This window comes from Aspergillus pseudotamarii, assembly GCF_009193445.1.
Source record: "Aspergillus pseudotamarii strain CBS 117625 unplaced genomic scaffold BDV38scaffold_120, whole genome shotgun sequence".
In the NCBI taxonomy this organism is placed as follows: domain Eukaryota; kingdom Fungi; phylum Ascomycota; class Eurotiomycetes; order Eurotiales; family Aspergillaceae; genus Aspergillus; species Aspergillus pseudotamarii.
The window spans coordinates 41236-66002 of NW_022475134.1; the positions used below are offsets into that span (position 1 = coordinate 41236).

Below are 24767 nucleotides of genomic sequence, written 5' to 3' on the forward strand. Positions count from 1 at the left end.
TATGAAAATTGTTTAATCATCTTAATATATTCTTTTACAATTTCCCCCCTCGACCAAATGCATACTCACCCAACCTGTCGTTATCGATCCAATCTCTACTATCCACCGGCATCAAGCATAGTGACGTCCGTCAGACAAGATGAGCACGTCAGACGATATTGAAGGACAGAAAGTGGTCACGTCCAATAAAAGTACGGGGAAATTACAGCAAGTTCAAACGGTAGCAAGTGCACATGACGAAGAAGATTTACTTCCTGTGGTTGACGAGGTACCCTTCCCAGTATGGCTGCGCATTCGTGGGAGCTGCCGAGCGTTTTGCTTGGTATGGGGCAACCAGCCCTTTGCGTGAGTCTTATTGTCAATTGACTCAATAGTCAGACAAAGCATTCTAATCTCGAGCAGAGAATTACATTCAGCATTCTTCTTCCAGCAAGATTCCCGGCATACTAGGCCTGCGCGAAGCGACAGCAACCAATGTTGTGAACGCGATGCTGGCTGCCGGTTATCTCGCAACGATATCAGCAGCGGTGGTGGCCGGTATGTGGCTGGGCCGGTATAGAACTATTCTGACCTCTGCTCTGTATGATCTTGAGTGGATTGCTACCATGCTCGTCAAAACTAATCATTAGACAGCATCCAACTCTGCGGCTCTGCGATTTTGTTTGGGACCTCCTTTCCTCGCGCCGTTCAGGCCGGTGCCGCAGAAGGTGGATTAGCCACCGCTATCGTGCTCATTGCTCTGGGCTCGGGAGGCGTGCGATCCTCCATCGCTCCATTAACGGTATGCCACGATGGAAGCACCAGTCGCCTAAAGTTGACGACCTCTTCGAGCTGACCGGACATAGCGGAGCAGTACACCGAAGTAACTCCCAAGGTCAAGGTGCTAAAGAACGGACAAACAGTCATCACAGATCGAGGGCTTACAGCCCAGTACATTTACAATGTGTACTATTGGTATTTCCTCCCCGTGCCTTGTTTCCACATCTAGCACTGTTGACACTTTCGGCGTAGGATGGTGAACGTGGGTGGACTATCGGCCCTGATCACCACAATTCTTGAGAGATATGTTGGATACTGGGTCTCGTACCTGGTGCCCTTATGCATGATGGCTCTGTCCATTATTCCATTGCTGGCGTGGCGACATAGGTTTGGTAAGTGATGCCTTCCATTTACGCCAGAGAAGACCCCAACCGTTCTCACAATCAGTTCGGCGCCCACCAAGTGGCTCTGTGCTGCCACAAGCCATCAGAGAAATGGTGTATGGTATTCGTGAGGGATTCCAGATGGACGAGGTCAAGCCAGGAAAACAACAAGAGAAGCACCACCGACAGGTGCCCTGGACCAATATATTCATTGACGAGTTGAAAGTGGATTGCTCGCATGTCGTCTTTTGTACGCCCCCAGTGTAAGGATGTCGATTTAAAGGCATGGACAACTGACATGATATTGTCTTCCAGTATTCTCTTTCCCATTCATTGGTTGTGCCTGAATCAGGCCTTCAATAACCTCATTTCCCAGGCCGGACAGATGGTTAATTCCGGGGTTCCGAACGACACCATCAAGTCACTCAACCCTATTGCCAGCATTATCCCGACTCCGCTGGTCTCAAGGGGCCTATACCCATTCTTAACCCGCCGTAGGTCGGATTCGGGCCCATGGCCCGGATTGTCATGGGATTCCTGTTTCTCACCCTCGCTATGGTCTACTCCGCGGGTTCTTGTTACGATCATCCCCTGGCGTGTGTGGAGTCAGATCATGGCCAGATTCCCAATCAGATCTCCATGTTCCTGCAAACGCCAATCTACGTTCTCGGTGCGATTGCGGAAATCTTCTGTTTCACCACGGGCACAGAATATGCCTACAATCAAGCCCCAAAGACGATGAAATCGGTGGTTCAATCGGTGTGGATGGCCACGGCGGGAGCTGGGGCATGTCTGGCCATGGCGTTTACGCCCATCACCAAGGACCCTCATCTGGTGATCGTGTCTTCGTCGTTGGCGGGCGTCATGGCTGTGACAACGGTTTTGTTCAGGGTATTCTTTGGAAGGCAAGATCGGGAGAAGACTGTCCTTCTCTGAGTCAAGCCACAGGAGCGGTTGGTAAACATTGAGGGAATCCAGGAGTTTTACATTCTGGTAGAGAGTAGAGGTATGTAGAAGGCTGGGGACGGCTGTTTTTGTTCTTCTCTTCAACAAGGACGGACACGATTATATGCGGGAACAAACGAAACCGTACTCAGATTGGTCGCTATTAAATGCTTTGATAAGTGCGGTAACCGACTTTTGCGTCCGTTGTCTTGCGTCTGTTATTCAATCATAAACTGTTGGGAGTGTACTTTGAGGACAGATATCCCGTACCCAGACGCAAAGTAATATACGCAGCCCATCCAGGATACCGAGAGAGAGGGAGGTGCATTATACCCGAATACAGATCCCTTTTTGGGGCTCTTCTCGGGTCGACAACGGCCGTTCAGTATATCTACTCAGCAGCTCTCATTGACATTTGTATCATAAATATGCGTATGTGTATGTACATTGGGCATCCAAAGGGGTCTGAAAATGCGGCGACTTAGTAGACTGCTCCCCCTTTCTGAGGCCTTATACTACCATTTATAAGGTTGACCTACTAGTCTAGACTAGTAGGTAGAAAGGTGCAGTCTTACTGGATGTGTCAATAAATATTGCATTCGAACATGGGTGTCAGCAGCGGAAATATGTTGGAAAGGCATCCTAATAGTAGGTAGGCTTTCAAAGGTGTGTCGATAAGAGGTAATGTCCTAAAATAGTGCTTTCCAGGAAACGTGTGTCATAAGGTTGATATCCAAAAACTCTTGGATAGGGTTGAATAGCTGCAGTTCTCTTATCCTTAATATAGACTATTCTATACTATGTAGGCCTTCACCGAAGGATTCAGGGCTATCCCGTGGATCACGTGGTAGTATTCTAGGGGGTCAGGCCCCTACATACCAACTAGTAGGTATGCTAGTATACTATAGTAGATAAGTTGACGAGTTGACGCGTTTCCCTAGAATAATAAAAATATAGCAGTAGAGGCGATTTCACCTTATCTCTTCGAGCGGAGGATCAGGCGTAGGGATGAGGGAAATCGGGCGATTTAAACGATTTTCCCATCCAGGATACATCCTACGAATCCTCTCTCACATACCAATAATTTCGTTTCTCAAAAAATATAGAAGTGGCCATTTGCTGGATAGTCTAACGGTTCGATACGAGATGAATCAACACCGTACAATAGATGTTTCCATATGCCCCACTGCTGGTTGGTGGCGTAGATTATCGTGCTAGATGCTAGGTCTAGGACATGTTGTTAGTCTGAGGCGAGCCTAGATGAATAGATCTAAAAACTTTGACACCGAGAGATGTTCTGCAGAGATTTTAGACCGGCGTGTTCTTGTCCATCTCATCGAAGCTCATAATCCCTTTTCAGTACCTACGGTCTCAGCAGCCTGAACATGGGGTTTGCCGGGTTAGGGTTGAAAATAATTAAGGCTCAATTTGACACAAGCTGTACCAGTCGGATCGTCACAGTGCCATCATCTGATATCACCTGCTGCCTTCTCCCGCCACCAGCTCACACTTAGCCGTCTGATCATCTGCGTTATTCTCTATAGCTTCATATTCCCACTACCGAGGACTTGACACTATGAGTGAGCCGGCTTCTGAGCCCCGGGGCTACCCCGGGCTGGAGGAAGAGACACTGCGGTACCTAGAATGAAAGGCTTATGTTGTTGGCACTATCGAGTATCGTCTGGACCGTCTCGTGGGAGAAAGCATGAACGTCTCTTACAATCAGCGACGCGCAGTGTTTTGGGCGACCAGGACCAGTGATGACATCGAGGTTATCATCAAGTTCTTTATTGAGTGCGGCTCCACAATCCCCCCTATTTTCTGTGAATGAAAGAAGGTTTAGACATCCTGAAGCTAACCGGAAGACAAGCGTAGACAACACCCCATTCTCGCCACTGTAGATGTACGCCGGCGCTTCCACGGGCTCGGACGTACCGCCATCGAAGCAGAGGTCCAAGGACTCGAGGCAGGGAAAGATGTGAAGGGCCTCCCGCATATGCTCGAGCGTAGCAGCGAGGTGCAAGGCCCGGAATTTGAGTATCCTGGGGGCGTACTGGACATCGTGGCAATGACCCGGCTGCCCGGATATCCGCTAGATCTCTTTCAAGGCCAGCTTGAGCAGTGGGAAGTGGGTTATGTCAAAGGCGAAGTGCTGCGGATTGTCAGGTAAGTAAAGATTACCTTACTTATCAGTTGCCTTCCCTAGGTCGTATGGATTGGATTGCTAATTCGGAGGCTTTGACAGGGAGCTGAGGCAACGGGGCCAGGCCTATACCCAGGGGGGCCCCGATAAGGTTATCTTTGACAGACAGGGCCTACAAGTGTATGGAAGGTGTTCTTTATCCTACCTGCCTTCACAATTATGACTAATCCGTAAATAGGGGTATCTGCTCTCTCGGCCATGCCACTCGCCGCGAGTGGCCTATTAGTGAAAACACCAATGTCATCAAGCAGCTGGGGAGGGACATTTGGTGGTTTTACGGACAATCGTGAGGCTCATAGTGCTACGCATTCAGCTAGCTTTTGCAGTTTAATTTATCAGCTTTCCTATTGACCCTTGTATGCTTCAACCTTTACGGATTGTAAGTATTATGGCATTATGATAACTCTTCCAGTCGTCCTTAGCTCAATCAGTACCCATCATAGTCCTAAATGAAGTACTCGGGGCTGAACCGTAGCCCCGTCAAGGTTTACTATTTAGGACTACGCAGGCCACTAGATGGAAAGAGCCAGACCTAGTTCAACTCTCGATCTTAAGCGAACTGCTCCACAGGGATTAATACGATCGTTCCCCACTCAACCACAGTACATAAAGCCTCGAGATCGACGGATCTACAGAACCGTAGCCCTAATAGGCTAAATAACAGAGTAAATCACTTCTAAACTTGACTAGTAGTCTGATTATCAGAGTTTTATTGGTTTTTTGCCAAAAGCGCCTGGATACGAGGAGACAAGAAATTGTCGAATTATTATATATTAGTTCGCTCACCGTCTAGTTATTGCTTGATCCTATTTTATTTCCTATTACTATACCAAAATAAATAGATAACTAATCTTTCTTCAAACGCGTCACATTTTTGGATACAATAGTCGGCAACATGGTCAAACTTATTATCCCCTCCTTTATGAGCGGTCTTACCCTTGCCCTGGCCGCCAGCAGTGCGTTCCCCGTTCCCTATCCAAATACTTCGACAATTAGCCAATGCTAATGACCGTTTTGGTGAAAATATAGGCGTTCCCGTCTCTGAAAATAACTTGTTACGAGACGCCGGATGTGACATTTGTCAACTGGTCGTCGAACCAATTGTGGCACTTGAGGGCGACGCCGCGCAGATCATGGAGAAAATGGAGAATGCTTGTCGCTTGCTCCCGGTGGATAGCCAGAAATGCGAAAACTTTGTTAGTGTATACGGCAGTCTGGTAATTAATTTTGCGCAACAAGGATTAGGCTCTGCTGCTATATGTGCCGCGGTGGGATTGTGTGGAAGTGCCTGAGGTGTAAGGGCGGTCATCTATCAAGAATTATCTACACACCCTTCCAGACACATAACCAGCTATCTGAGATGATTATTGGCTTAGGCCTATTATTAGAGCTATTAATAGAGAATTGGATTTACCCTTTAATAAGACTAGGGTCTACTTTCCTCATATAAACTATATTTTTATTATCAGTAACTGATATATTACTCTAGAGAGCCAGTAAAACGAATATATTATTTAAGTTTATCTGGGTCCAGTCACCTATAAGGAGATCTTCTTTATAGATATTTCTATAGCTAATCGAGGTATCAACTATGGTAGAGATATTCTGTTCTGCGCTCAAGGGTTATGGCTAGGCCCGGCGACTTGTGTTGGATGTCCACGAACCCCTCCATAGAAGCGAGAGCTGCGCGCACGTATGTAGCTGAGAATCGTAGACGGAATCACATATGTGTGTTTATATTATGTATATAAACACAGAATCATTGTAGGATAGGTTGATCACCTTTAATGAAGAGCAATGATGTAGCACAGGTAAGTCATGCGGAAGGGTTACGACGACAGCAGAGGTTTTACCATAAGCACAGTTAAGGCCAGACTATGTGAGTAGGTACATTGTCACTCCAGGCCTTCCAGGCCAAGGTGCACTGAGGAAAGGTTCTAGCCACACATGATGAACTGAGTTCTAAGCTAGGTACCTAAGCCCTCCCAACAGGATTGGGAAAAGCTACCACACCCGATTCAACATTTGTTGAATGATAGCAAGATGCAGTGCAATTCCACTCTGCAGTCACCGTCACTCACCTGGCCGACAAGATTAGGTGTTCCATCCTCACAGTTACGAGGCCATGTCCCAGGCCCAGGAGCAACATAGCTCGTTGGAACAGGGTGACCCAGTTCGATGTTCACGGCAAAGCCAACCTGATCACCGGGGGAAACGGTATAGGTCTTGGTATTCGCCATGATGGTGTCGTCGAGACCGCCTTGGTTGCAAATTATGTCCTGTGATTTGACGTCGCCGATAGGACTCACGCCGTTGGCTGTGCGGCGGACACATTCGTAAGGCTAGGTGATCACGCCATTGGCGATAGTGCGAAAGGGCACCCACCAACTGCAAAATCGAAAACGGCCAGAAGATAGGAAGAGACGTCTCTCATTGTTACTGCTGATATGAGATAGTTGAAACAATCAAAGTAATGTGTACCAGCACAGGATAAATAAGTAGAGAATCTGAGGAAACACGTTCGAAGTATGGCACCTGGCTGGGGGAATATTAGCGCTTTATACCTTGATTAGAATGCAGAAATAGAAAAATAAAACACTCCACCGGAATCAGTCCCTGCAAGTCTCATGCCATGTTACGATCCCTCAGCATACTTATTCCCGAGGAGAGGAGGGTAGAAGGAGCTCAAGCCTCCACATCCTTACACCTACGAGTCAGGTCAAATCAAGTCAGGCTCAACAATATCTTCCTAGGTGATAGTGACTGTTCTAGGGCTTCTTTGTTCCGCAATATACTTTGGATAGGATAGAATGCAGTCTGCCGTGGTCAGCTTTAGTCGGTATTGAATCTCTCTTGGTAAAGCCATTATTCGGCCTGTATATGACTGGAACAGCACCAAGATCCCCAAGGAAGATATGATTTAGGCCGATGCGAAGCAACCTTCCGTACTCTCAATGAAGAGCTATCTCGGTTTCATGATTATTGCCCTTTCAGACACTGTATAATTTCCATAATCGTGTATACTTGGCTAGCGTCGGATATGTATATCATGAAGAACGCGCTTATACCTTTTCGTGGGCAATTTGAAACCAATGACTACAGTAACTATGTAAAGAATCGCGCAAGACAAACACTCAGTATAGAAAACCGTATCTTGAAATTATATTAGCGAACCATTAGCCCTTCTCAGATACAACGGGATATGAACTAAAGTCCGAGACATAGAACTAGATTCTGAAAATAAAGACTTCTCGTCGAAGTAATCCCCGTGTTTATATCCATTTTATTGACTCGTTTAAACTCCGTGCATGTAGATGCCGTTTTCTAGGAAGCCATACGCTCAACACGACGCTGCAGCTCCTTGACCAAATCTATCCCAGCCTTGGTAGACTCATCCAGGTTCTCGTCCTGTAATCCAAGCAGGTCATTCTGTACCTTCTCCGAGAGATCATTGGAATCATCCGGATAAAACGCCCTCGCGTACAGCATCTTGCTAAAACCAGCCATGTTACCCACTTTAACTTGCGCCAGGCCATCCTCGTATCGCTTCTTGGTGTCCTCATGAGTTATCGTCCAGTCAGCGTCAGTAGTGCCGGTGACGCGCTTGACGCTCTCAAACATGTCGTTTTGGCTGACGACAAAGCTCTTAATGTACACGCCCTTGTTGAGAAACGTCGACAGTGTCAGGCTCGTATCGTTTTCGTTCTCAGGCAGCTCGTTCAGGCTCAGGACCTTGGCCACAGCGCGCCCAACTTGCGATAACGTTGAAGTAGAGTTTTTAGTATTGCCATCGTCGTAAATTGTCAAGGAGCGCTTGTCAAAGTCGAACCCAAAGCGCGTATCCCCGCCTGCCAAGCTGTAATCGTACCAAAACCCACAGCATACTGTGATCCACTGCATGCCGAGCCCCTCAATCTCGTCCCTGTTCGCTTTGGCTACGGGCCCCAGCAGCGTATCCTGGCCGAGTTTGATGTTGTCAATGTCGCCGCCGTATCCGTTAGGCATAATGTAGGGAACACCGGCTTTGGCGGCCGCCCGGACGAGCTTACTGTGGGTGTCCCGGGGAGCAGTAGGGGCCAAGGTTATGATAAAGAATTGCTGGCCCTTGAGGGCGGTAATAATGGTGGCCTCGTCATCGTAGTCAACTGGGGCGACGAGGACGCCCTCCGGCAGTTTGTTACCGCTGTCCTTGCGGGAAAGAGCCGTGACTGTGTGTCTTCCGGTCTTTAGAAGGGCATGGGTAATATGCGATCCAATTGTACCGCCAGCCTAAGTGTATGCGTTAGTGTTGTGGTATACATAATGGTGGCTGATTGCCTTTGACTTACTCCAACAATGGCGACTCGTTCAATAACGTTTTTGAAGTCGACGGACTGGTCTTTGGCGTACTTGGGCATAATGGTTCGGTTGATTATTAGAAATCGACTGATTGTTGTTGTTGCTATGGTCGAATGAGGCGGTTGAGGTAGTACTTAAGTCTGTGAGCGGGTGGTGGTCATTGCCTGGCTAATCCTCTCTGGAGCAGAGAATGCTGGTCTATTTATACCTTCCAGAGTTCTGATTGCTCTCTGCATCCCTGAATTTCTCTCCATCTCAGTCAGCCCTTGTCATATCTGATCGGGCTCAGAAACGGAGGATATCCGAGTTAACGAAGTCAGGACGTCAAACCTGATTCGCCAGTAGATACTAGAGCGGCGAACTAAGAAGCTACAGCAGACGAAGCCTGTCAAATTAAAGGCAGCGATGGTGTTGGTTAGGGCTCTGGTGCGGCGTTAAGTGATTAAGTCCGCAGTAGCCGCAGGTAAAGCCGCAACTAAAGCCGCACAAAACCCATGGCAGTGATGATACGGACCGACGGACTGAGGAATCTCCGACCATAGTATCTGCTATTTCCGAAATGATAATAATAGAAAAGAAATCCAAACTAGGAGTGCATATTTACATATACTCAATTGCCCCTCGCAGCGAGGCGCTATATGTCTATAGGCTTGCTATCCAACACACTCTCATTATTAATCTCGTGTGTATTGACTGAGTCTCCTCTACAATACAACGCCCCAAGTAGATGCAATAATGTGATATCTACTAATCAATTATGAAGGTGGGCAGAGGAGTAGGAGTCACTGGAGAAGCAGCCAGTCGTGAATGATGTGCGGGAACCTCGTATATCTTGCATCCAGAGTTACTCTTTGTGCCATTATGAAAATTGTCAATGTTGAGATGGCCCTCAGGATATTGGGTCATAGCAGCCCTCCTCTCCATCATCCTCCAGAACCCTTGAGCAGAGGCTGTATCCTGGGGGGATCTCAGGGCAATGCCGCATGTCGCTACTGGTTCGTTCATATCTAGATCGAGCTACAAGAGCCAGGTCAACCAGAAAACCCCGAGTTTTTTTCAATATGGATTCTCTCTACTTACACGGTGCTGGACTCACAGCAAAATCAGTTGGCAGATATAACCACCCCCAGAAACTCTCCTTGACGATCGACTGCAAGTATTGATGATGATGATGATGATGATTAACGCCTTACCCGCAGATTTTCGAAGCACAGCCCGGTATGTTCTCTGGAAGCCAGTACTATACAGTCAGGTGTTAAACTGTGTTTCTGTACCTGCTTTGCGGTACCAGCTTGGAGGAGACCATACATGCAGATTCGTGGACGGGCAGAGGAGCAACCAAGAAGGACCAGGTGCGGTTTGAACAGGCTTGGGCCGAGTGAGCCTTGTGCTCATTGCCATCGTTCCAGGGATCGAGACATTTGTGGCGGCCGACAACGACTATTACGCATATTAAGACACCAGGCCATAGTCCTGTGCCTTTCCGCACAGCGCTGAGACACTTGGGCACATATTGACCGATAGTTTCAACACCATCAAATGCATGTTTGCTATACTTTGACAGGCTATTGGGGTTAATTATCATATCAGATAATCACGTGATGCCTGTGCCTTTCAAGTGCTCGCTTGTTCTCTAGAAATCTCCCTCATGAATTACACGCACCATAAGTGCATCAACTCCATCCCCGAAATGCGGGGCCGGAAGATCATCTCTACTCCAGTTGTATGCCCACAGCAGTAGGCTTTGAAGCTCATAGCCTTTTGCCATTCATGTCGCCTACAATCGCCAAGCGTAAGCGCGCGAGAAAGGCATGTATCCCATGCCATCAGCGCAAGCGAAAATGTGACACTGTGTATCCCTGTGGCATGTGCACCACTTATGGATACGACTGCAGGTACACAGAGGACGACACCACTGATACTACGGGCGGTGGTGTACTTATTCCGCCCTCAGCCAAGCGCGTCAGCCTCGAAGGTGAAAGTCGTCTGACGAACCAGGCCCCCACAGCGCGCCACCCAGGCAGCCGGTCTCACATAGAGCGAAGCTCCCGCGAAGCCGATAGCTCGTCGACGAAGAGTCCCGCCGTTGTGGCCGGTGCCTCCCCGGGCATCTTTGACGAGCAAAAGTTTAGACACTCTGGGGCATCGGCGGCCATGGCATTCCCACACATCCTGGGTGTGGCTCTTGGCTCCGATAGTCCTCCCAAAATGCGGTCCTTTGCCTACAACTTTGGCATTCGTCCTGAGGAGGCGTCGAACACTCACTGCTTTCTGGGGAATCTCATCTCGGAGAATGACCTCGGCTTCTTCTCAGGAGTGTACTTCTCAATATTGGGTCCCATCGGCGACGTGATAGACCCGAGAATCTATGCCCAGCGATGTCAAGATTATTATCATAGTCCCTCCGGCAGCAACGCGGTCGCCTTTGCCGCCGTGGCTGCTGGTGTGGCCGCTCTTGGGTCGTTCCTATCCTCTAACAGTCACCCGCGGGAGCCTGACCTGGTGCAGTACGCCAAAGCTATTCTCGACGATCCGGCCTCTATGCGACTGCATGGTATCGACCATATCGTCGCGTGGGGTATGCGAGTGTTTTACCTACGGGCCACAACCCGCCCCAGCAATGCCTGGATCGCTTCGTGCACCCAAATGCACCTCTGTGAAGCGATAGGGCTGCACGAGGAAGAGAACATCAAGAAGATGGCGTCCATCGCCGGCGCCGCGATGCTTGGACATGATGCGGACCGACTGAGGAGGATTTTTTGGATCTCGTGGGCTGGGCATAACATGCTGTCCTATGAGTACGATCGTTCACCTGTACACTTTCGGGCCGTGACTTGCCAGTCTATTATCCCGGTATCCGGTTCCATTGCCGACCAATTCGTTCAGTTAATCCAGATTATCCCATCGCCCAACTCTCCGTTCCAGCTCGAGTGGCAGCCCCCAACTCCAAGTGAGGAGCTATTTGAGCGTCTCCGGGTATTGGGTGGGCTCCAAACCACACATCCATTCCTGGTGGTGACGAAGGCGGACATCGCGTTCTGCTTCTATCGTCGCCTTTACCAGCTCAAGATCCGCATCCCAGACGAGGTTATCGAGCTTATTATTGATAGCGGCAACGCCGCTGTGGAGGCAGCCGAGCAGCAAGCTAACCAGGGTCGTCTGTTTTGGAACGTAATCGGCAGCGTTTTCCAGTATGCCTGCATCCTGTTAGCCATCGACACGCCGGCCGCCTCTGTCCACATTGGCACTGCCTTCAAGGGCTTGGAGAACCTTGTCCAGGCTGCTGATACAGGCCTGACGCGTGAGGCGTTGTCAATGGCGCGGCATCTACTCAGTCTTAATATGGCGAAGAAGCGAAAAGAACTTGCTCACTTGGAAGCTGTCGAAGCCAACTATCAATTTTTTCCGGTGCAGCCCGCACCCGAAATTAACGCGGCTGTACCAGATATGGACTGGGCGGTGGACTGGGACCAGTTCTTTATCGAGCCATACCTATCGATGCTCGGTCCTGACATTCAGTTATAGGACTGCAGAGGTCATTGAATACTGACTGACCTCACTCAGCGGATATTCAATTTATAAACTACCGAGCCATGTTGTGATATTCTGGGATGATCTAATGAAGTTCAGCATTGTACTTATGATAGACTATGATACCCAAAAGTGCCCCTCTTGCATTTCCCTTGTTTCCTGTATTATGCTCTTAGACATCTCGGCAGATATTTGCCCGAAAGCCTCGCGTCGCAACTGCATGCACCCTGTCGATGCTCCCCGGGTATCCATCTGACCACTCTACGAGATACTGGTCAGAGAGCCCGTTAAGCCAGAGCTACCGCCATAGATCGCATGGATATGTTGAGCTTCTGGGCAACCCGTCTCGTGAATGGAATCCATTGGCACCGGAGTGGCAGTGCTGTGTCCAGGTGGCTGACATCTAGATCACAAACTCAATGGCCGCGCTGTCTATCCTGCCGCTATTCAAGTTTCGTCTAATATCGCTGTCATGGGTGGCACGGATCTTGAGACGCGTCTACGACTGACTCTAGTTGAGACGGTGAAGAGCCACAAGGAGAGCCGTTGGAGGTTCAGCATATAATCCTCTACGGCCGGAGCCTGGACTGAAGATTGACATGGCCTTATCGGAATACAGTATGACCATGACAAAGAGACAGCATCAATGGAGACACATGAACAGAAGTGCTGCGTGGGTACCGTTGAATCTTCCGATGTCTCATGGGCCTCTCCTTCAACATCCCAACATGGACATCATGGAAGTCGGTGCAGGGACAGAATGACTTGAGCGGAATCGAGTTGTCTCCATGTCGTCTTCCCCTTCATATATCAATCTCACGGAACATATCGGAAGTGGAAGCAAGTGGTCACCTAACACTTTCTTTCGATGTCCTTTGATTCCATCCCTGCCTTGCATAGCGGTCATGGGCGTAATGAGATGACCGGGAAACACGGAACTACATTGGTCTGTTGAACAAGTTGCTGAGCTATAAAGACAGGATCTATGATATAGATTAGTCAAGGTGCCCCTCCAATTAAGATACATTCATTGCTACCTACCTGGTCACCCTGTGGTTTGGATGGCTAGTGCAGTGCCAACGCAAGGGATTCGCAAGACTAAAGGCAAAGCTTGAGTTAGGCAGAAAGGTTTCCTCAAGGACATGTTATAAACCCCGTAATAGTCGTGGCGAGGACCATGGTTCATAGGATATCATATTCCTATACAAGGCTCACTGAGCAAAATGAAACAACTTCATAAGTAGGTACAGATGGTAACTCGGTATAGCTCCAACCAGATATGCATAGCTGTATCTCTAAATATGACATCGACGCTTCGCAAATTCCATAGTCTACTGCCAAAATGCCAACTTCTTCAACTCCTCCAACGGAATCGACCGAATCTGCGTCCGTGGGAAACGTTCGTCGACGGCCGGCTCCTCCGCCAAATCCAGGTAATGTAACGTTGAGATGCCCACGTCTTCCACAAAGGCTAGCACGCGATGGAAGTTCAACCCCACCTGGTCGAGTCCATGGCTATCATCGGACAAACAGAAACGACCTCCCCGGGCCAGAAATTCCTACACACATCAGTCTTCGCCCTGTCGTTTTCCTCGGGGGGTGCATCGCGTACCTTGCAAATCTCCGCCTTGGGATACGGCTCCTTCATGCCCTTCCGCAGCGCAGCCGAGTTCAACTCCAACAACCCGCCGTACGAGGCGACGAAATCCAGATTCCGCAGGATGCGCTCCCAGACGGCAGGCCACTGGGTAAAGCTCCGCTCAGGATCGTCGCTCTTCAACCGGATCAGGTCGAAATGTCCCACGACGAGCGGCTTCAGCTGTCGCAGCATCTCGTACTGTTCGTCGAAGTACACCTGGAAGAGCTGCTCGTCCGTGCCGCCGGCCAGATCCCGCGCTTGCACGTACATGTCCCGGTCATAGTCGATGGGGATCGTCAGCGTGTGGTGGACAGAGCCCATGAAGAACTCGAAGGGGTGACGCGCCAGGGATGCCTCGATGAGGGTGCGGGATTCCGGACGGATCCAGTCGATTTCGAACCCAATCAGGATCTTGATCTGGTCCGCATACTTCTCGCGCAGCCGTTGCGCTTCTTGAAAGTACGCGGCTTCATTGGCAACCAGGCTACTCTCCGTGTTGCCCGCTTCAATCTACCGCCGTCATTAGCTGTGAGTATTCCCGTAGACCATCTGACGAAGTACCTCTTCGGGATAGAAATCCTCTTTGCCCCGCGGCATGTGTTCGGTCAGGCAGAAGACCTGGAATTTCTTTGCGATGGCGAGCTGGATGACTTCCTCCAGCGAGTCTTTGGCGTGCCCCGGGCAGAATTGCCCGGAGTGGCTGTGATGGGAGAAAGGCATTGCCTGTGTATATCTACTTGTTTGGATGTCGAATGTATTGACAGACTCTTTCTTTACCCCGCGATGACTCAAATCGATGCGGGCAACTGGTTGAGAAGTCGATTCCTGCTGTCCAATATGCCCTGTTGGACAGTCAAATCTAATGTCACCAGTTGAGTTCGAGTATCGCAGTCCTAATAGCATGCAGTGGTGGATATGATTGGAAATACTTGGGGTCCAAAGAGGATGGGGAAAGAGAGATGATGCGCGGGCAAATCGGAAGACTGGTTCATGTCCCGGTCCCACCGGATCAATAAAGATCAAAACTACAACTCTACAAAGCGTCTTGGATTCAACTTCCCCGTTGAGTCATTCTGTTCTCGGTGGAACTGCTAATCAGTCCATACAGGACGTCGTCATGTCGTGCCATGGTAGGAATGGACCTCGGCTCGATTCTCGTCCAAAGCACACATGCGGGCTGCAGATGTGCCCACGCGCCTGGTCGGACTGTAGCCATATCGCCAATTGCGTAGAGATTTCCATTCGATCGCTGAACTGTCGCTGGGTTTGTCGCAACAAGCGCTCCACGTCCGGACGCACCGATGCACCTCGTCCTCAGTCATAATGCCCAACCCTGCTGCCCGTAGATATGACGCGTAGCCACCGATCTGACGAGCCGTCTGAGCCCATGGAGCAAACCTCGTATCCCATCTGGTTCGTGCTGTGATCTCTCGTATTGGAATCCAACGCCATAGAGATCAACCTCATCCGGCTGCCAGCACCGTAGCAACAACGTAGTCCCCGTCGTGCGAGATGGACAGCTTCCCAATGCGGGCCATCTCCCCGTCCAGATAGACCACCTCCGGTCTGCCCGAGTCCGTTTCGCTGACCCGCACCATCACGTCCTTCCATCCCAGGCTCGCCGCTCCGTTCGGCGCAGCCTTGCGTGCGGCTTCCTTGGCGGCGAAGCGACCGGCGAGCCAGCGGGCCATGTCCGTGGAACTCGGCAGGGGGCGCTGATTCGGCGAATGCATAGCAGCGGGGAGGGCAAAGCGCGTGTGGAAGTCATGCTGTTCGTGGTCGTTGAGGATACGCCGCGTGAAGCGAGTCAGGTAGTCGCGGCGGTGGATGAGACGCGTGATACGTGGGAGATGAACGATGTCCGTGCCGATATTCAGGGCAAGAGGGAAGGGCAGCGGTTTCATGGTGGTTACGGTGGATGGCAGTTGGCTTGAGGGGTCTGCCGATGTGAAGGATGAGGACTGAAAGGATCGAGAGAATTTAATCTGCTGGCCGGAAACGACAGCGAGGTCAGGTGACTCCGGCGGTGATGCCTGATTCTATCGACTTTGCGGATGCGTGAAGTCGGATTGGAGGATGTATTAGAAGTAGTTTGTATTGCTGCGACACAGGTTGCATTAGAGATGTCACCCTTCAACGGTCTACACTACACATGGATCGACGGTCGAACCGCCCTACGGAACCAACGAACGGTGCACAGAACACGATTCTCCAACTCTCGTTGATGATTACCAGCATAGAAGAACATAGCTCAATGCGGTGTATACCTCTATATGTACAGATCACACACCTCGCCGCTGGCACAAGCCGTCCAGCAGTCCAACACACAATCCAAGACCCGCCCCAGTCGCCATCCCTGTTTCGGATCATACAAGTGACACTCGTGAAGTCAGGGAGAGTCGCCGTCAAGGTTCTGTTGGCACCGGAGCGATCCTCGATTCATTTCTCATCGTTCCGAGACCTTAATGGCCGCTCTTCTTCTCCTCCCCGCTTCCGTTGACTTGTTTCAGGAAGTCCCTGTGGTCGACCGCATGGTTAGCCAGGTTGCACCGCTCCCATTGCACGGTTTGATAGAGGATTGGCCGGGTGTGTTTCTGTTTCCAGGCGTTGTACTAGCTCAATGCCGGCACCAGGACACTGTCGGAGCTCATCGCTCTGAGATGATCGCAAACGGCGAGACAGCATCCGACGTCACCCGCCGGGGAAAGGGTAGAGAATGGAGAGAGAGAGAGAGGACATACTGGATGAAGGTCTCCTCATCCTTGGAAGAGGCCTGGATCGGGGGAGCGGCCTGCTTGGGCTGCGAGCCACCGCGGGTTGCGAGGTAGACACCACCGAAGAGGGAGCCGAGAACACCCATGGCGAGCTAGGGGAAAGACCGGGTCAGCACTGGAAACCTTCCACAGGAGGCCGTGGGGAACGTCACGGTTCCGTCACGCGGCGAACAGAATTTGGAGCCAGGAGAGCCGACGAGGCAGCAGTAGGAACATACCACGTGGGAGCCGACCTGCTTGCCGGCGAGCTGGTAGTAGACGACCATGATGACGGTAGACGGGAGTTGATTGACACGGGAGTGGAGGGACAAACAACGGCGGAGAAGCAGCGAAGCGAAATGATCTCAAGAAAGGCGAGTTCGGGTTCGGATGGCAGGAAGCGGATTGATTGAAGTTGGCCGACTTGTGGTCTTGCCTGCTTTGGGCTTAGCGTGGGCGGTGTGGTCGGGTGGCTGACTCAGCCACGGCTTCGGGTCCATGTGTACACAATATCTTAGTCATGTTCATAAACTATACAATGCATAACTAACTTCTCAGTACTAGTACTAATTCGTTAACTCGTCACGGGCATGGGGAAACAAACTCCGGCTCTATCCGAGGTTCCGCGGCCATGACGTCGGAAGAGATCGGCCTTGCGCTCATGCCATCCAGCATGCGCTGATATTGGACGTCTTTCGGTCGTTTGGACGAATAATCGCGGAAGTGTGGATGTGTCGGTCAAATAGAAAACTTATAAGAAAAGAAAGGAAACTGGAAAGAGAAAAAATAAAAAATAAAAAATAAAAAATAAAACAAGTAAAGAAAAGAAAAGATACAGTTCCCCGAAGCATGAGCGCTCATCAGGACCAAAGGACGAAACAACCTCGGGGGCAGGAAGTGAACTCTTCCTCTTCCCTGAATGTCTGCGCTGGTCGGCAAGCGTGTGCGGCTATGGCTCGTTCGAGCTTCATTCATTAATTAATGAAATCCACTCTGGTGTCATTCCTCCTTCTTCACCTTTCTCTCGCCAGCTCTTCCAACTTTGCCGTCGAGATTCCACAAGGTATGTTGTTTTCCTTGACTCGGTCGTCAACTCTCATACTCATTCTGTGCTATAGGGTATAAATCTACATAGTTCTATACAATATCATCATGCTCTGGGGATCTCAATCCAAGCAAGAGGACTCGCCGGAGAAGCCCATTCCCCGAGAGAAATTACCTCCGCAACTGCAGCAACTCGTGGATCATGACGAAGGGTTCTATGATGATATCTACTCCTCCTAGTATGTTGTTGTCTTCTGTTCTTTCTCCTTCCCCACACTTTTTTTTCGTTCCCCCCCGCAAAAAGGGAACATCGTCCCGTTTCCTCCGAGTACGTACTCGAGACACCTTTTCGTTGCTCGTCGCTTGTTTACCACAATTTACACCAAGCGAGAACCTCTCCCTAACTAATAATTTATTCGCCCACAAATAATAGTTCCGTAGATTCCACCGACACTCCCTACCGATATGCCGGATACGCCAATCGACTCCGCACCGTGTTACTCTCCGCGCATCGTTATGTCGCCTATACTTCCGACATAGGCGAATCCTTCCGACCTGTCGCGCATCCGTATCTCGTGCGCTCCGCTTACGCCATCTCCTGGTCGTACCTGATCGGTGATGTCGCCCATGAAGGCTACAAGGCCTATCTGCGCAATCGGCGCGTGCTCGCCCCGCCCGGCGAGGCCTACAAGGACGCCAAGGGTCTCACCCAGGATCAAGTCTTCAAGGGTATGGCCACCGGCAATGTCGGCGGTTCGTTACGCTCCCCCACGGGGGAATCCGATTCCCTCGAGCCCTGGCCCACTACCCAAATTCCGCTCATCGAGGATTACCGCACGGTCATGGCCAAGCGGGCCGTGTTCCAGAGTATCGCCAGTATGGGACTCCCCGCTTTGACCATTCATTCCGTGGTGAAATACTCTGGGCGCGCCTTGAACAATTCCAAGAGTGTGTGGTTTCGCACCTGGGCGCCGATCGGAGTAAGTCTTCCGTTTTGTTTTCCCTCCTCCGTCTCATTATGTGTTATGATAAAACGTCTGGATGGAATACTAACACGGCCATTCGCTCAGCTGGGTCTCTCCGTCGTCCCCTTCCTCCCTTACATCTTCGACGAACCCGTCGACGAGGCCGTCGAATGGTCCTTCCGTACCGCCATCCGCGCCTATGCCGGCGAAGACGCCATTCGCTCGCTGCCCAAGACCGCCGACACAGACGCTAACGCCAGCACCGCAGCCCTCCCCACCCACTCCTGGGAGGAACACAAGGAAGAACGCCGTCGGGCGAAAGAAGAGCGGAAGAAGGAGCTCGAGGAACGCGGACAGAAAGGACCGTTTGCCTTACTGGGGTTGGGGGGCAATGAGGACTCGAAGAAGAAGACGGAGTAAGAATCATCATCATACTGTATCTGTCCCGGATTGGTCTCTTTTTCAATTTTGACTGGCTTGTTTCATCGTTTGCATGGGAGCGTGGCTGGTGCCTCTTTTCTTTCGTGCTTTTCGTTTCTTTTCATCTTGTTCTTTCACCTTCCATGTACATATAGATACTCATATCTTTAAGCGTTGTCTGGATCAACTACTCTCCCGGATATCATTGACTCGTGCGTCGGCCAGATGGCAGCTACATCGATCCTACGTCCACAACGACGGCAACAGAGGCTCAAAAGTCGTTCAATCCATGCCAACGCATGGCTCATTTCGCTTTCTACTGACACTATACAACTGTACACATATGGACAAGCGACAAATAAAAAAAAAGAAAAATCCAAACTAGTAAAAACACACACACACGGACACACAAAAAAAACCATGGTAACACGAACAAGAGGGAAAAAAGGGGGTAGTGTAGGATAGTACGACATCACTCGTCACAGATACCTTACCACCCATCCATTAGAGAGCGGGAGAGGAGGTCCAGATCAAAGAAGAGAAAAAAAAATATATCTTTACTGTAAATAATAAGAATTGGTGGGAGGCAAGGTCTTTTGCGCCGGATCACCATCAAGGAGAGTAAGAAGGAGAGAAAAAAAAGAAAAAGAAAAAAGAATTGCCAAAAACAGAGGGGGAATAAGAGAAGAGAAGAAAAAAAAAGGTATGTAAGGTGAATAACATAGAAGGACACATGATATCCAAAATTTGAATACAGTCAGAAGTTGAATGGCCAAAGCTTCCACAAGGGCCACACAGAATCGAGTGATTCGATTCAGATTCCCCCCAGTCTAATTGTGATTTATTTTTTTTTTTTTGTTTTGTGCTTTTGTTTGCTACCCTCGTCCCAAAGAGGACCTCATCAAGTACATCTCATTTATCTTTTAGTTCCATCCGAGGGAGTTCTCGGCCATCACAGGGGCACTGATCATCTGTGTACGCCCGGTGCCGCGGCTGTTGTTGCTGTTGCGCGACATACGGCCACCCGCTGCGAACAGAGACGCACCGTTACGGCCCTCGCTCATCTGCTCGACGTTCGAGCTCGACCGCTGGTGCAATTGACGCTTCTTGCGGTAGCGACGAGCCACCCAGAACATGCCCGCACCATAGGCGGCGGCTCCCGCCACGACACCAACGCCAATGCCGACCGAGCTGGCATGAGTCGATCCGCTGCTGCTAGCACCGGCATCCGAGTTAGGGTCCGACTCGTCGTTGCTGTTGTTGCCGCCAGTGTTGCCGTTGGACCCACTCGAGCCGGACGATCCACTGCTGCCCGAGGAGGATCCGGACTCGCCCACCACCAGAGGAATGGAGGGATCAATCATGGATATCAGCGCCTTGGCAGAGCCATCGGCCTGCTGGTACAGCCGCGAGTTGGGGTTGTTCAGCATCTTCTGCAGCCCATCCACCTGGTCGGTGGGAATGTACGCCATGGCGACGGTAGCGATATAGCCCGTGCTCTTCGAATTGTCGTAGGGTTGGATCGCCAACATGGACACCTCCTTTCGGAGGATCTCCAGCGCGTACTCCAAAGCGATCGGAATGTAAAGGAAGATCTGCGACGAAGACAGCGGCGTCGTGGCCACAAAGCTGTAGCGAAGCTTGCCATTGAATCCCAGCTGAATCAGGGTCGAGTCCGCTGGAGGCTCGACGGGGACGTTGCCGGGCGAGATCGACCCAGGGAGCTGGGTCTGCGTGGACGTCGTGGTCGCCGTAGTGTGAGGGGCCGTGTTTTGCGTCGTCGGGCTCGGAGGCTCCACCAGAATCGTGGACGGGACCCAGTCATTGGCGTCGCTCGTCGTGGTGGGCTCCGGGGTTGGGGTGACCTGGGTTGTCACCGTCGACTGTTCCGTGGTGCTGGGCTGCTCCGTGCTCGTCGGGGTCAGGGTGGTGGAGGGAACGGGAGTTGGTGTGTTGGTCGAAATCGGGGTGCTTTGGCTCGGAGGCACGTCGGTGGGCTTCGAGGTGCCGATGAGAGGAGTCGACGAGACCGACGAGACCGACGAGGGCAGGGACGAGCCACTGGAGCTGGTCGAACCGGTCGAACCGGTCGAGGGAATGACACCACTGGTCGATGTAGGAACACCCGGGCTGATGACCGAGCCGGATGGTCCATGGGTGAAAGTCTGAGTGCCGGTGGACGCTCCGGGGATGACCGGGCTGGATGTGGTGGAGCCGCTCGATCCGGAAGCTCCTGGGGTGACTCCGGAGGAGATGCCGGCGGAGGGTGTCGGCGTGGCCGGTGGAATACTGATGGAGATGGTTGGCAGAATCCCCGAAGAACTTGTCAGGTCGGTGGAGCTTCCATTGGCGGTGCTAGATCCAGCCTGCGCGGTCGATGTTTCCGAACCGTTGCCATTGAACGTCGAAAGAATGCCGGACGGAAGCACAGTGTCCAACAATCCCGAGGATGAGGCGGCAGAGGGGGACAGAATGGAGGACAACAGAGCGGATGGAGTCGGAATCACATCGATAGACGTCAGCTGGCTGGTAGACTCCGTCGAATTGCCCGTGGCGGAAGTGGCGGCCGAGGGGGAGGCGACGGACGAAGCCGCCGACTGAGTCGGGATCACATCGATAGACGTCAGCTGGCTGGCAGACTCCGTCAAATTGCCCGTGGCGGAAGTGGTGGCCGAGGGGGAGACGACGGACGAAACTGCTGACTGAGTCGGAATGGTATCGATGGATGTAGGGTGGCCGGAGGACCCGGTCACTGAGGAGCCTACCGAGGCGGTTGGAATTACCTCGCTGGAAGTCCCCTGGTTCGCAGACGACTCCGAGACACTGGACGTGCTCGAGCCCGACAGAAGGCCTGACAGCAATGAATTGACCAATCCGGGGGTGGACGATGGCTGCTCGGTCGAACTCGTCACATCGGTCTGCGAGGGCGACACCACCGTTGAGGTGCCCTCGGTGGTGCTGGCACCCGTTGCTGAGTTCGACGGAATTACAGGGACCGATCCGCTCGTGACATCAGTAGGCTGGGCAGAGCTGGCACTCTCCGAGCTGGATGAGCTGGATGAGCTGCCAAACAGGCCACTCACCAGATCACTCAGCACGTTCCCGGTCTTCGTGGCTGTCGCGGACGGAGTGACGGCCGTAGTCGATGTACCCGGTTCCTGCGACGATCCGACGACATTCGCCGACGACGCCGTGGAGCTCTCCTCCGACGACGTGGAGACGTCCGTGGGCTTTGGCGATTCAACTCCCGTGGAAGATGATGGGGTTGTCTCCGAGTTCGAGGCTGCCTGGGAAGCGGTCGAGCCGGTGGTGGTAGTTGCTGCGGCGCTGGCCGCGGCGGGCTCCGAGGTCAACACGGAGCTCGTCACGGTCGAGGTTGAGGCGGTTCCCGCAGGCGTTCCCGTCAAGGTATGCGTATTGCCCGCCGCATCGACGGACAAGGTGATGACAACGACCTCGGGCGTTTCCGTCGGTGCTGCGGTGGCTTCCTGGGGCGGTTGCAGAATCGAATCGAGCACGTTCGTGTTGGATCTGGGCACTTCGACGGTCTCGGGCGCCTTAGACGATGCTCCGGGGGCAGCAGAGGTTTGGTAGTTGATCAATCTTTTCATGTGTTTCGGCATGAAACGGGGCTTCAGCGTTGGCCCCTCGGCCGCGTTCCGAGCTGCAACCAGCTCGAGACCGCCGAGCGACAGCAACGCCGTCAGTATCGACGCCGTCTGAGCCACCATGTTGTAGGCGTCAAGGATATAATCACTGGGGGCGGAAAGAAGGGGGCGAACGGCAGTAATATAGAAGGAATGGACAGAGCGATAGCTCAAGCGAGAGCTTCCAGATCCACCGATGCAAGATCAAACGTCGATTATCGAGAACTCCGGCGTCGACGTTGCAGGCTCATAGATTTTGATGGCTGGGGACGATGGAGAGGGGCTTCTGCGACACTACCCGGCCTCGTCTTTTCCGTTCGATGATGTTGTCTCCGAACGAATCACTTCGAATGGGTCGGTCTGTCAATGCAGAGGGCTGGAGGGTCGTTCCACCAATCGATCAGATTCCCTTTCCGGTCGAATCACCAATGCAAGCAAGTACTGCAACCAAACGTCTCGACGGCGACAACCGGTAAACCTGCAGTGACAGCGGGTCGATCGAGGACAGGAGCCGATTCGTACGGAGGATTTGACGACGGATCTAAACTGAAAACAACAACGCGCAGGTCAAAGAGCGGCAGGGGATAGATAAACCAGACTAGCCGGAATCCCTTTCACAGCGAAACAAGTAACGAACGTCGGTTGGAGTAAGGAGCGAACGACGAGGTTAAAAATGGGGGGAAAAAACGAATGTGGTGGATGGTCGTGGTAGTGCTGGTCGACGACGAAGACGAGATTCCTGGCGGCGCGACGGGACGGCAGGCAAAGGAGGTTGTATTTCTCTTCCCTCTCGGTCGATGCAAGGAGACAGATGGCGGATGGATTGAATTGTCCCCAAACGGGTCGTTGACGTAGGAATTGAAGATGAGCGATCAATGGATATTGGGGCTACGTCAACGACAGCATCGAGAGTACAACCATTCAGAGAAGCAGAATGGGGAAGGGGGGAAAGATGACGGTGAAGACAAGAGGGACAACCACTAAACAAGAAAAGAGGGAAAGAGAAGCAAATCAAAAATCAAAAATCTAAATTAAAAACGCAAATTAATCACAAAGGAAGGGAAGGACTGGGAAAGGGAAGAAGGAGAATGAGTGAGTGAGTGAGCAGCGAGCGAGTGACTTGCGTGAGCGAAAGAATACTCCGTGTACGAACTAGTTTAGTGTAAAGGGGGGGGGGAGGAGGAGGAGGGGGTGGGCCAAGTGGGAGCGAGGCCGTGGAAATACTGCTGGCGTCAGCATCTGATGATGATCCGTGACTGGACCCACCCCAGGAAGTAGTATTATTATTATTATTATTATTATTAGTACAACCAACTCCTCCTCCGTACAATACATACGTACATACACCGTACACTGTCCTGTACCGTACAACATCCATAGCTCCATCAACAACGGACACTCTTCCTTCCACCTGCGAATGATAACGACCTACGGAGAAGTATAGGCACCTATGCGATAGGATCATGTCCAAGTACGGCGGAGGAGTCAAGATTTCAGGGTAGTATCCCCGGTTCAATCTCCACTGGAGCGACTGAAATAACCACAAGAAATGAGGAAGAACTAGTCGTCGATAGTAGAACTCTATCCCGTGTGACCCTGAGAACTCGACAGTGCGATCATTCGGCCACGAAGACGACTTCGTCGTACTATCGATGGAGGAAGTAGTAGTACTCAGATGATATCTACCCTGACAGGCATTATCCTCGAGCATGGACCATGAAAAAGGGCAGTCATTCTCCATCGACGAAATTAAATCTGCAACTGTCAAGCGGATGGAAATTAATTGACATGGTGACATGACCATCTTCATTTAATTAGTTTTCGTTTTTAATTTCACCCGTCCCGGCATGAGGAAAATCCCCCTCATCGTCCCTCCAACCCAGGAGTTTTATGGGTTGTTGGTTGGATTTCTATGGAGATCCGAGATTGACTGGTTTTTTTTTTTTTTCTTTTATTTATTTCTTTTCTTTTCTCATCCTTTCCTCGTCGGTCTCTTCTTCTTCCGTGCGCATTGTCTCGGTGGCTTAGTAGTCGGGAACAATACAGTAGTGGTACAGACAGTGAGGTGGCACTGAACCAGGATGCCGATCAGGCGTACGCTGCTCATCGTAATTCCCGCCTTTTTTTTTTTTTTTTTTTT

General features: G+C 51.3%; 9 protein-coding genes across 9 annotated transcripts; 4 read left to right on the top strand and 5 right to left on the bottom strand.

Moving 5' to 3' along the window:
- Window positions 1–139: 139 nt before the first annotated feature.
- On the top strand, window positions 140–2078 carry BDV38DRAFT_276138 (oligopeptide transporter; the record flags this gene model as incomplete). Its single annotated transcript, XM_032058157.1, has 9 exons — window positions 140–280; window positions 312–345; window positions 403–580; window positions 634–781; window positions 851–945; window positions 1012–1151; window positions 1207–1360; window positions 1458–1602; window positions 1641–2078. The coding sequence occupies 9 exons, from the start codon at window positions 140–142 to the stop codon at window positions 2076–2078; spliced, it is 1473 nt and encodes a 490-aa protein (XP_031907293.1).
- Window positions 2079–2692: 614 nt separating this feature from the next.
- Window positions 2693–4580, top strand: BDV38DRAFT_276139 (uncharacterized protein; the record flags this gene model as incomplete). The annotated part of the gene is made up of 5 exons (XM_032058158.1): window positions 2693–2735; window positions 2796–2800; window positions 3739–3910; window positions 3953–4253; window positions 4469–4580. The coding sequence occupies 5 exons, from the start codon at window positions 2693–2695 to the stop codon at window positions 4578–4580; spliced, it is 633 nt and encodes a 210-aa protein (XP_031907294.1).
- A 765-nt stretch (window positions 4581–5345) lies between these two features.
- On the bottom strand, window positions 5346–6530 carry BDV38DRAFT_288901 (uncharacterized protein; the record flags this gene model as incomplete). The annotated part of the gene is made up of 2 exons (XM_032061130.1): window positions 5346–5504; window positions 6372–6530. 2 exons carry the CDS (start codon window positions 6528–6530, stop codon window positions 5346–5348), a joined length of 318 nt encoding a protein of 105 aa, XP_031907295.1.
- A 1084-nt stretch (window positions 6531–7614) lies between these two features.
- BDV38DRAFT_276140 (aromatic alcohol reductase) lies at window positions 7615–8687 on the bottom strand (the record flags this gene model as incomplete). Its single annotated transcript, XM_032058159.1, has 2 exons — window positions 7615–8559; window positions 8619–8687. 2 exons carry the CDS (start codon window positions 8685–8687, stop codon window positions 7615–7617), a joined length of 1014 nt encoding a protein of 337 aa, XP_031907296.1.
- A 1711-nt stretch (window positions 8688–10398) lies between these two features.
- On the top strand, window positions 10399–12153 carry BDV38DRAFT_288903 (C6 zinc finger domain protein; the record flags this gene model as incomplete). Its single annotated transcript, XM_032061131.1, has 1 exon — window positions 10399–12153. One exon carries the CDS (start codon window positions 10399–10401, stop codon window positions 12151–12153), a length of 1755 nt encoding a protein of 584 aa, XP_031907297.1.
- A 1337-nt stretch (window positions 12154–13490) lies between these two features.
- BDV38DRAFT_288904 (histidinol-phosphatase) lies at window positions 13491–14518 on the bottom strand (the record flags this gene model as incomplete). Its single annotated transcript, XM_032061132.1, has 3 exons — window positions 13491–13718; window positions 13772–14308; window positions 14360–14518. The coding sequence occupies 3 exons, from the start codon at window positions 14516–14518 to the stop codon at window positions 13491–13493; spliced, it is 924 nt and encodes a 307-aa protein (XP_031907298.1).
- A 743-nt stretch (window positions 14519–15261) lies between these two features.
- Window positions 15262–16838, bottom strand: BDV38DRAFT_276143 (uncharacterized protein; the record flags this gene model as incomplete). The annotated part of the gene is made up of 3 exons (XM_032058160.1): window positions 15262–15759; window positions 16536–16664; window positions 16791–16838. The coding sequence occupies 3 exons, from the start codon at window positions 16836–16838 to the stop codon at window positions 15262–15264; spliced, it is 675 nt and encodes a 224-aa protein (XP_031907299.1).
- An 865-nt stretch (window positions 16839–17703) lies between these two features.
- Window positions 17704–18980, top strand: BDV38DRAFT_288907 (mitochondrial fission process 1 family protein; the record flags this gene model as incomplete). Its single annotated transcript, XM_032061133.1, has 3 exons — window positions 17704–17834; window positions 18029–18575; window positions 18666–18980. The coding sequence occupies 3 exons, from the start codon at window positions 17704–17706 to the stop codon at window positions 18978–18980; spliced, it is 993 nt and encodes a 330-aa protein (XP_031907300.1).
- Window positions 18981–19678: 698 nt separating this feature from the next.
- BDV38DRAFT_30020 (putative mucin family signaling protein Msb2) lies at window positions 19679–22852 on the bottom strand. Its single transcript, XM_032063135.1, has one exon. It carries the CDS (start codon window positions 22709–22711, stop codon window positions 19904–19906), a length of 2808 nt encoding a protein of 935 aa, XP_031907301.1. The 5' UTR covers window positions 22712–22852; the 3' UTR covers window positions 19679–19903.
- Between the last annotated feature and the right edge of the window lie 1915 nt (window positions 22853–24767).

Coding starts and splice junctions, on each gene's coding strand:
- BDV38DRAFT_30020 (XM_032063135.1), bottom strand. CDS start 22,711: ATGGTGGCTCAGACGGCGTCGATACTGACGGCGTTGCTGTCGCTCGGC.